The following is an 11,782-nucleotide window of genomic DNA, read 5'->3' as shown; positions in this document are numbered from 1 at the left end:
CTAGTCATACAAAATCCCTTTTTAAACGTCGAAACATCCCCTACTTGCATTTTGATCTATTTATCCACCCAAGGATTTTCGTTATAATTTTCCCATTTTCCTCTAGGAACTCATCGAGGAAATGAAACAGAAAAAAAAAGAAAAAGAAAATACTGGGCATTTTAGGAAGGAAGACCACCATCATTTTAAAGCCCTGATTTCTCTGTTTCCACACACAGCGCTTTATTTTTAAAGAACGCCTGATGTGCTTTGGTCGTTAGATCGAAATCACAGCGAGTGCACAATTAATATGTAGCCAAATGATTAGAAAGGATTCAACCCATACTCCAAGTGATTTGAAAGGGAGACTTATGGGCTAAGGAAAACTGCTATTGGAGCGCCTTAAAAAAATTCTCCACCTACTATGTGTTTGAGAAAACTCCCCCTGAAGAATATGATGATACAAACGCAGCCTGGACTAAAGTGACACAGCTAAGTTTAGGAGGGAACTTTCCGTCTGGACTCATATAACAAGGGGTTTTTAGTTCCTGCTTTAAAATAATGTGTAGACATATTACTTCCATTGTGTGACTATCTGCTAGCCAGCGTGGAATATCTAATCTAATCTATCTATCTCTATTTGATAGTGGTAGAAAAATACCAAGCTTTGAAATATACTTAGTCTCTTCCTTTAGCACCAGCCCCCTCCTCATTCATCCCCTCTGACACACCACACGCATCCTTATCCACACACAAACCTACTCGATTTATATACAACCCCCTAAAATCCAGAATACATTATTTTCTAGATGAGGAGGGGAAGCATTCGAGATTAGTTAGTCCCTCCCCATATATACAAAAAAAGAAAATGAAATAGTTAAAGCCTTCGATCTCTCTCTCTTCCCCCTCCCTCTCCCTTTTAACCCAATTTTGGAACATTTAAAGATGGGTGTGTGTATTGTATTCTATAATAAAAGCTATAGGCCGCCAGCGCATTTATCATCCCATTACTGTAACAAATCCGGGCTCCCAATACATGAAAGGTAAAATGAATTACCGACGTTAAGCCGTCAATAAAGTCATTTCTGTAAATGGTGTCTCCAAAGGACTGCAGCATTATTCAACTAGCTTTATCAGCAGCTGGGAAATTACGTGGAGGAGCTCGCAGCGTGTAATATGGCCCTGCTTACTTTGATTAAGCGTCTTGCCAGGGAATAGTGACAGTGCTTTTGACCAGGTTTTATTCGCCGTCCTGTGATGAACGCCAAGCTGATCAGGCGGAATGAAGAGTAATTAAAACCTATAAATTATCTTTTGCAGCCCTTCTCAAGGCGTCTCTTGCAGGCGAGATAAGGCAGCCAGCACCCATTTACAGCTCTGAAAGGGACTGAAACTCACAAAGGCTACGTGGCTAAATGGGATATTGATAGTGTCCTAATTAGAATTTAATTAAGTACCCACGCTCGCTTTTGGGATAAAGATTTCAATTTTGCTAACTTAAATATAAATAAACCCAATTTCGGTGCGAGTAAATGATCTGATATTGTGAATGCACGGGGCTTTAACATTCATTTAATTGGGGATCAGGATATTGATTCCACCGCTGATTGTGTTATGCCAGCTATTATTTTAGAAGGGATTGTGTGGCTGGAGGTAACAATTTGGAATTTTCCCCCTACATGGAAAATAACCAACTGTGCCTTGCGTATATATGCACACACACACAAAACAGCTCCCCGAAAAGCATCGGACACTGTGAGGTGTCGAATTCAATTATTGGTAACAATGACCTCTTTCAATTACACCCTTCTGGTGTATGTAGTCCCATCCAAACGCCCTGCAGCTCTGTCCAAAGCAACTTCAGTTATTTGTCAGCACTGGATTAGGACTCTGACGGCTCGCTGCTTTGACTAACTCCGCCAGGTTTACTCAAAAAAGCAAAGCGAGACTGAAACGATCAAAGCTGATTTCTAAAGTACTAGTCAATCAGCGAAGGAAACAGGGAGTTATTTAATAATAATAAAAAAAATTCACGTCACGTGACGCAAACCTCTGTAAACATGGTCCCAGTTAGTTATCCCTGCAGACCCGAAGGTGTGTAATGCTTGTGAGCGGCTGAAACAGATGTAGACACCAATTCTACATCCTTGCAAGACCCGAACCTCGAGTCCATGACCCACTCCATCTGCAATTTGTGTTTAGAATTTATTCCTAACATTAAGACAACTTTCATCTTTCGCTTGCGGTGCAAACTTTCGTGCGACGTCAGAAAGGACCAGATCTGGGAAATACGATTTCAAACCACCATGTGAAAAACAAAATGACAAAGGACAGTTATAAATAACGGCTGCAAATATAATCAGAAAACGGCCGCTGTTTGCAGTTTGTTTTGATTAAATAATTATTTTGTGTAAAAGCAATCTGAAAACTTAACTTGAAAAAAACAACAACCCAGGAATAGCTAGTTAAAATAAGGTAATATAGGAACTGGAAGTGTAGTAATTGTGTAACTTTGTATTCATTCATACATCTTCAAAATACGCCCAACTCTAAGCCAACACTGAATTCACCATGCCAGTTATGTTTTATTCTGCTGATTATGGAACAAAATGGTTATAAGCGTTATGTGTCTAAATGTTTACAAACTTGTTCATCACAGGTGGGAAAATAAAGAAACATTAGCAAAAACTTTGCACGAGCATTTTGATTCACAGAGTTTGTGTTCCTGGAGTATTAACTCAAACGGTAACACTGAGGTTAAGCTACTTATAAATTAATTTTTAGAAATTATTAGCTCTGGAAAACTGTATAGATCCACTGCTTTTGTTAATACATTTAACCTGTATGTCTAGTTCGGCAGAACCCCTGAGAACCTCATTGACTTTTACAAAAAAGGATGTCATAAATTCATCTCTAACCTGTCCAATAACATTCAGGGAAAAAAATAAACAAACAAAAAACCTCACCGCAATTTTGCAATTACTTTTTTTTCTTTAAAAAAGTTTTAACATGAGACAAATCAAGACAACCAACCCTCTCTTTAATAACTTGTCCTCCGACAATAATAACAAGGAAAATAAAGTGGAGAGGAGTTTTTGAGAAAGAAAGAAAGAAAATCACTTTCACAAAGCATTTGCCATCAACGCTTCCAATGCCTGCCAGTCGCATGGGTTAAACACGTACATAATCCTATGTTACTTGAACAAGTTGTTTATGGAGTTGATTTTATAGTTGCTTACAGCAAATATAAATAAATAAACAGCCCCACGCAAGGGTGGGTGGGAGCAGGGTCTGGAATGGATGCGCAGGAAAGAGCGCTGAACTCCCTCTGATTTATCCAACCCCATGGATTATTTATCCGCAAAGTTCCAAGGCATGCGATTGGCGGACGTCAGGGGTGTCAGAGAGATCTCCCGCTCCCCATTGGCTCGTTCCACGTGCGGGCCAGCCTCACGTGCTTCCGGTTCGAATGAAAAAAGTGTGGCTGAGCGATTTTTTAGGGAGAGTTTGTTGCAAAGATCGGAGCTGTCAGAGATTTGCTTTAAAAAAAATTTAAAAAAAATACCCAGGCGCTGTGCAAGCTGGCGCTTAAAGGCTCTGCCAAGCCTGATCTGTGGGCAAAGCAGAGTATGACACTTGGGGAAATCAAAACCTACAGTATTTGTAGGAAGATGGTTAGATTTTAAAGGCGATTTGGGGGGGCGGGTGTTGGGGGGAGCTGCTTTGTTATTTTATTTTATTGGGTGGTGGTGGAAATAGAAGGTAATTGCGAAAAAAATCCAAAACTCAATTCGCTCCAGTGTCTCAGTATTTTTGGATATAGCTGTCTTTAAAAAAAAAAATCTCTCTAGATCAGATCCAAGCCAACAAGTGGATTTTATTTGTATTTTTTTTCACCCCACCACCCACTGGGGTGGGAATAAAAAGTTTGTGTGGGGGGGAGGGAAAGGCAGCGATCTCCGTGGCGGGGGCTGATTATGGAAGAGCAGCCGGACAGTAAAAGTCACCGAGACTGTGCTACAACAACTACCAGCAGCAGCAGCAGCAGCAGCGATGGAGAAAGCGTCCCTGTCTCCCCCAGCCACGCGCCGTCCTCGCCTGCAGCGCCCTGCATCCTGCCCATGCCCCACCACCAGCCGCAGCCGCAGCAGCACCGCACCACCAACTTTTTCATTGACAACATCTTGAGGCCGGACTTTGGCTGCAAGAAAGAGACGCTCCTGATCGTCGGCGGAGCAGCAGGAGGAGGTGGTGGAGGCGGCGGCCGGGACAGAGACCGAGATCGCGGTCAGACATCAGGTAGAGAAAACGTCAACCCACTGATAACGAGGCCATCCAACCCGTCCTCTCTCCTTTGCCCGGATTCAAACTGTAACCCCGACAGCTCCTCCTCGGCGCCTCCTGCTGCAGCTGCTGCCTCTAAAGCGAACCCCGCCGCGGCAGCAGCAGCGGTAGCGGCAGCCAAGCCACCCTCCGAAGGGAGTGGAACTAACCCGGCGAAGTATGGGGAACACGCCAACCCCGCCATCCTGCTCATGGGCTCTAATAATGGAGGACCTGTTGTAAAGAGCGATTCTCAACAGCCTCTAGTATGGCCTGCCTGGGTTTACTGCACTAGGTATTCAGACAGACCATCTTCGGGTAAGAACCACTTCGCTGATCACATCTGTTAGCTATTACATAATACGCAGTCGCTTTTTTTTCTTTCCCCAGCCCCCCTCCCTTCTTTAGCGTCTATAGATTTTTTTTTTAATCTCAATAATATAGCTCGATTTTGCTTTAGGAGCCTATTCCTAGCGTGGGGGTGTTTGGGTCACACAGCCAAGCCCTTCGCGCTCGGGTTAAATTATTTGGGGGGGGGCATGGGGAAATCTTTTCCTCTTGCCCCATCTTCCCCCCTTCCCCTTTATAAAACCCCAAATTCGGATGCAGGAGGAGCGATCTGGGGTTTTTGATTCGGGTTCTAGGCTGGGATTACAGATACAGTAGCAGTAGCTGTGAAGCGAGGCAGTAGATTTTTTATTTTTATTGTGTGCTGATGAGTGGGGGGAATGGGAGGGGGAGATCAGAGACACATGTTGAAGGTATTATATATTTGAAAGGGTGTTGGGGGTGAGGTACGGTTCTGAAAGGCAGAAGGGCGGGGGGAAGAAATGCTTTCAGGGAAAAATGTTTCTGTTATGGGAAAGCAAAGTGGGCCTCTCTGAGAGCAAAAGAAAACCAGGCCTCTAGGTCGCATATTGACAACCGGGGTTGTGTTTGTTCTAGTTTTTAGCGGCTAAGGAGCTTTCTTTTCTTAAGGATAATATCTGGTATTGTTTGGGGGAGTATATTCCTCCCTCCCTTTCCCAAAAATATGGGAAGAAAAGATTCTGAAAAAGAAAAAAACAAGATCAGATTCTCCGGGACCGGGGATATTTCTGCTGCTGCTTATTTTCAGTCGAGTTATTTTTAGTCGAGTCCCTTTAGCGTTCCATTTGCTTATTTGAATTCTGTTTACATGGAACAAATCAGGCGATCCGGGTCACTTTTAAAGGGTCTCCCAGAATTACCTCCCAGTCCAGCTTGTGGCTAGAGGAGAGAAATGTAGATCCGACCTCCAGGAAAATGCCAGCGAAGGAAGTTTCCCAACAAGACAGCGTCTCTGTCCGCAAACCCTGGCCAGAACCCGCGGAGGTGCGGGAAAGTAAGCTTAATAATAAAACAGAATAAGAATCAACCTCCTTTGGAGGAAGCAAGGGCCAGGGCCGGGGAAGGCAGAGGAGGGGCGCGCTAGCCCAAATGCCCGGCTGGTGGCTCGCCGTAACTCTCCTCTCTTCTCCGCCTTCCCTTTATTAGCTCCTTCCACGGAAAGTGATCAATATGCTGCTATCAGCCCGAGTCATCTCGATCCCACTGTTATTGACACGTCCAGCTACTTGAAACTCAGAAAAGCCCGTTTGATTGACTAAACGGATTGATTGAGTGATTGAGCTGTCAGGCTCTTGCCTTCCCAGCTCTCGGCCCCGGGCAGGGCAATGACCGGTTCCCAATGCCGCCACATGCAAAGTATTTTACACTTTCCTTTTGCAAAATCTCCTCTCTGGCACCCAGTCCCAGGAAGCTCTGCAGGGAATGTGCACCGTTCCCTTTGTTGTGTTTGGGGCTGGCCCTGTGTTCTCCTGACTGGTATGTGGTGTAGCTCTGGCTAGATCGCGGCTGAGTGTATCTAAACTGTATCTAGGGCTAAGTGTATATATCATCGCCCCCTCGCCCCCCTTCAGAATTGCTGTTTTATTACAATGGCAAATTTCAGTTTCCAAGGGGAAAGGAGCTGAGATGCAATCGCTGCAATTTTTGCAAAGCAGCCTCTGCAGGGTCTGGCACAACCGGGAGATAATGTGAAGAGATTTATTAAATCCACCCCCTCTTTAGTAAACTGGATAAAGCGGGGATTAATATATATTAAAATATATTCCTCCCATGTTCCCCAAACGTGCCCTGAGATCTCAGAGACAAACCAACCAGCCAGCCCTGGGAGATGAGTTTTAGGCCTACTCTCAGCTAGGAAGCCTGCTGTCTTCCCCCCGCTAGATATCTGGGACTGGGGGAACTATCTTCCTAAAATTTGGACTCCCCAGCTGTTGACTTGCTTTGGATCAAAACCTTGAGGTTTTCAGAAATTGTTTTAAATTCCTCCCTAAAAAAAAACCGTTCACAGGATTTGTTTGGAAGTCAAAATGCAACAGCCTGCAAACCCAGCCTTATGCTTTCGATCCTCTTGGACTTATACCCTTTAGATGACTACATATCAGCTCTAAGCATTTACTTTGCCTTTGGGGATACTTTTCTGGTGCCGGAGCCTTTTATTTTTACGCCCACACATACTATTGGTGTTTAAAGTTCAGAGGTTTGCATTTACACCTTTAAAGAAAGGCATGAAAAGCCTGATCTGACCATTAATACGGGGAGGGTTTCCAATGAGACTGTAAACAGAAGTAACTCATTCGGATGATCCAACTGTCATGCCAAGAGAGGCAGAACTGAAATATACACTGTCTGCAATCCATTTAAAACGCATTCCACACGGATACAAATGTGTGTTTCCCCGTATTCATTACAATATCCCCACTTCTCCTCTGTAGAAATAGAGGAGAAGGGAGAGGAGAGAGATTTTCAGTTCAATTAACATCTATAAAGCCAATGGGTCTGAAAAGTCATTCAGACTAGTGATAGAATAAATACCGTTTACTCTGCACAAATATGCACGGTGCCCTGAAAATAGGAGCGATCGGGAATGAGCTTGTTCATTAACGGTGGCGATTCTTCATTGTGATCCTTTTCAGTAGTAATTCACAGGAACACACTAGGCGGCAGGGGAAGTATTTGCATTTCTCTACAGGGCTTGTCTAAAATTCGTGTTCAACCAAACTGAGCAAGGTGGCGGTGGATTTTCCACGAACGCGGGGACAGTTTAGATTCTAGCGACACTTTTCTTCCAGCTAGTCCAAAGCTGTGGAGGTGCGCACTCCGCAAATGAACTACAGTTTGCTGTTCCAATTCCTTGGGTTAAGGGAACTCCCCCTTAGGTGGCGTGTACAGAGACAGCGCAGAGTGTGTTTGTGTATCTATCTTTTGTGCAGCGGCGTCTCTTCGTCTTAACTGTACCCTCTTTGCAAATGGGACGCGCTCTGGTACAACCCTCCTCAGTAGCCACCCCAGAAAGAAGCGCGATGGGACACCCGAGATGGAATTCGTTCCTTTTTGTAACAGATTAGCAGAGGACAGTCACATGGGGACAAATGGGTATTTTCGCAGGATCAGGCGTTCAGACTTGACCGAAGAAGGAAAGGTGATGTCTTCTGCGCCTCCCGTCAGGTCTGCAGAACGGCAGGAGATATCTCGGATTAATTCACACAGTTTTGCACAACATTAAGTTTGCGGTCTAACTATTCGCAGGGGTTTATTTTAGCTCTCGGATTCCGGAATTTTAAATTAAAACGCAGAATCTGCAGACAGGCTGTTTCTTCGCTGTCTGGCCTGTCATGATACTTTTGCTTTAAAAAAATCCTACGCGTGGAATGGAGTTTGTTGGGGCACTACAGTAGGTTTTCTATTTTCATCCCCGCGTTTGTGTCAGGCCTTTGAAGCGGTGTGTGTGTGTGTGTGAGAGAGAGAGAACAAATATAAAGATTTGTAATGTCACAATCTACGCCGATACATGTTTTGATTTATCCAGTTTTGCCCAAACAAAACATTTTCTTACCTACAACACAGAGACTAGATTCGGAGTAACACAAATAAAGTGGCTCACAAACAGAATCGTGATGATGCATTAGATCATGTTCTGTTAGTTATTATTTTGGGCATATTATTTGGTCCTTTTAAATCAGTGCCGAAGTTCATTATGCCCTTAATATATATATCTAGGGCCACAACTCGGCGAATTTTGCGTGTAGGGTCCCTCTATAATGCGAATTAACTGCTAAAACCCTAGTGCCACTGCTGTCTTTAACTTGCCAGGTTCCCCCCCCCCCATTTATCCTTTCTTCTGAACATAAAACTGAATTACACTGTGGGTAGGTGGTGGTGGGGGAGAAACGCCCTTCCCCCACAGAACCCCCTCATTGCCCACTCTAGAAAGCAATTTGATGGCCTGCTTTTGGCTGCCTTTTGGGGGGAGGTGGGGGGGGGGGGGAAGAAATGAATAAGTCGGCCATTTTTATTGCAAACGGATCCCAATCAGAAGGCTCTGCCTCGAGGACAGGGCAGAGGGGGTCTGGGAGGAAATGCTGGGGAAGAGGCGGGCTGCGCTCCGTGAGGAGGAAGCGTTGCCCAGGGGTGAGGAACGGAGGGAATCGCACATTGTACATCCGAAGATGCATTTCAAACACCTACCCCACCTTCTCTCCTCCTCCCCCTCGCCCACCCCCCACGTTTCTGTCCCTCTCTGCCCTTAGGTCCGCGGACCCGGAAACTGAAGAAGAAGAAGAACGAGAAGGAGGACAAGCGGCCCAGAACCGCCTTCACCGCCGATCAGCTGCAGAGACTCAAGGCGGAGTTCCAGGCCAACCGCTACATCACGGAGCAGAGGCGGCAGACGCTGGCCCAGGAACTCAGCCTGAACGAATCCCAGATCAAGATCTGGTTCCAGAACAAGCGGGCCAAAATCAAGAAAGCCACGGGCATCAAGAACGGCCTGGCGCTTCATCTCATGGCCCAGGGACTGTACAACCATTCCACGACCACGGTGCAGGACAAAGAGGAGAGCGAGTGATCGGCACCCCCCCGCCCGCATTGATTATTATTAATTATTATTATTATTATTATTATTGCCAGGAAAGGAAACTAAAATAAAAAAAGGACTTAACAGTGGAAAGTGACATACTGAAGGGGACTTTGGACAGGTGCTATTTAAAATCAAATCTATTGTCTATCCATAGTATAAGGACTCCAATTAAAAAAAATAAAACCCGAACACTTACAAAAATTATCTCTATATAGCCAAACATCATATGACCTTGTATATATTTAATTTCAGGTAAGAAATATGTGTAGCGATCTCCATTTGCTGGACAGTTTCTCTTCCTCTCTGTCTTTTGTTTGTTTTTTTTGTTTGTTTTCTTTTTCTGATGTCGTTGCCTCTTGTTTTTAAGTAAATATCTGACTGTCGGATTTTTCTTTTATTTTTCGTGTGAATTTCCGTCTCTCCCCCTTCCCCCCCTCCCCCGAGAAGAATTGGATCAACTAACTGCGAACCTGAACCCGCCGCTACAAGCCAAAGATTTTATTATGTTCAGAAATCTGTAGTCTGAAATAAAGTGTAGACTGTGTTCAGGAGACAGGCTGGTTGTTCTTATTTACGTTGTGTGTATATATATGTTCATATATAGCCACAACTTGATTATTAATGGTTTTTTTAATCGATTAGGACAGCGATGGGGTAAACACCCTTACAGAAAGTGCCGATCAATTTGTAGTTCCAAATTCAATCCTTTAGACACCAGAGCTACTGTCTTAAAAAACCCTTTTTTTGGAATATCTAAATCATGCCTCAGTCGTCGTCGTCCTCTGCCTTTTCCCCCTTTTCTTTTTTTTTTCCTTTTGCTTTTTTACAGGACATAAACCCCACCTCATCATACACATCAGCTACACCTTCAGGAAAATGTCATGCAGCCGTCTGGATGTTTAGGGCTCCAGAACGTGTTGAAAAGGAATTTGTTTGACAGCCCCTTGAGATCAGTCTCGTCCCATATTGAATTTCCACAGAGGAGGTTTTTTTTTTTTCTTCTTCCAGGGCAGGATACAGAGGGTAGAAGAAGAGAGCTAGAGTGAAAACGATCATTACTTTGCAGTCGGTTGCTTAGCAGCCTCTCCTAATGAATGGTACTTTCACTCTGTCCTTAGCCTTTATCTCAGCCAGTTCAGTTTTAAAGTAAATTCAGTCACTTAAGGGACCTTAAAAAACAAACAAACAAAAAAAGGAAATTATTTCCTAGGGGCGGGAGCAAGGCCATAAGACGGTCATTGAATTAACAGTATGACCAGATGGGTAAATTCTGTTCTCAACAGACCATCCTATGAAGAGGAGAAGTCAGTTCTCATTTGGCTGGTTGCTTTGTGGCCACTTTTTAATGTGTGGAGTCAGTGGTAATTGTGTGTCCCGGTGATTGTACCATGAAATCGCCAAGCACATCAGGAGCTATTGGGCGGTGTCTTAGAGAACACGCCGCACTGTTTGCATTTTTTTTTTGTCCTGGGGTTGCACATTTTATTTGGTTTCTTCATTGTGAAAAAAAAAAAAGACTTTTCCGGGCTTTTCCTCTCTTTTCATATACTGAGTTGTGAGTGTGTGTGAATTAAACACTGACCCAGTCCTTCCTCTCAATGCATCAGTTGGAGTAGATGCCTCCTCACCTTTCTGGTTCCTTGGGTTATTTCCCCCCACCCTTTTGTCTTGTCTTCACAATGCAACGGTTTGAATTTGGCAAAACTCTGGGGCAGGCGTGAGTAGACAGGAAGGATAGGAAAGTATAGAAAATAAATGTAATCATAGGTTACTGAGGATAAGTATAGCGTTCATATTTTAAGTTTTGGTTCAATATGTAACTATAATAATTACTGGCTTTTTTCCGAGTGTATGTGCGTTTACCACACAGGGTCTGGAACCACAGTGTAGCAAAAATGCCTCAGCTCAATGTGTGTGATCCAATTTATAAAACCAACCACGCAACTTTTATTAAGCCTACAGAGTGCATAAAATATACCTGTAGAACCCCAGGTGTTCGCAGAAAATGGTAGAACTCTGCATAGAACCTTCATACTCATAACGGGTCTAATTATTTAGTTCGAATCTTGCAGCCAGTCTTAAGGGGGAAGCAGTGTGAACTGATGTGGCTTTTTAACAGAACAGGCCTGTTGGTATTTCTATCCTGCCGCGCTGATTTATGGGCGCAAAGTGCCCCCGTTCAAGGGGTTCAGACTGGTCACCTCAGTGTTAGGAAAAAATAATGCAACCTCCAAAGGAGACGCCTTAAAACACAACCACACTAGCCGCATGCACAAAGAGCTGGACAGAAGTTTCAGAATGGGATAATTCTGGCAACTTTGAAAGTGATCATATTTTCGCTCCTGGGCTGCTGTCAGGATCCAGAGAGGGAAGCAGCTCAGCGGCTGCAGTATCTTGAGGCGGATTTAAGGCCATGCATCCCTGACAATAAGGGCCGATTGAAAGGTATGGATAGTGCATATTGTAAAGCGGAAACACGCTTTGCATTGACCATGGCCATTCCGCCCCCTCCCACTTCTGTCTACCGCTCTAGGC

The 11,782-nt window shown here is 44.3% G+C and overlaps 1 protein-coding gene across 1 annotated transcript; it reads left to right on the top strand.

The window, feature by feature from the left end:
- The first annotated feature begins 3,956 nt into the window (after positions 1-3,956).
- On the top strand, positions 3,957-9,235 carry EN1 (engrailed homeobox 1). Its single transcript, XM_030580546.1, has 2 exons — positions 3,957-4,620; positions 8,919-9,235. The coding sequence occupies exons 1-2, from the start codon at positions 3,957-3,959 to the stop codon at positions 9,233-9,235; spliced, it is 981 nt and encodes a 326-aa protein (XP_030436406.1).
- Positions 9,236-11,782: the final 2,547 nt, after the last annotated feature.

The sequence above is a fragment of the Gopherus evgoodei genome, chromosome 11 (assembly GCF_007399415.2).
Source record: "Gopherus evgoodei ecotype Sinaloan lineage chromosome 11, rGopEvg1_v1.p, whole genome shotgun sequence".
Taxonomy (NCBI): domain Eukaryota; kingdom Metazoa; phylum Chordata; order Testudines; family Testudinidae; genus Gopherus; species Gopherus evgoodei.
The sequence above is the reverse complement of the archived record's forward strand: the minus strand, read 5'-3'. Positions and strand labels throughout refer to the sequence as shown.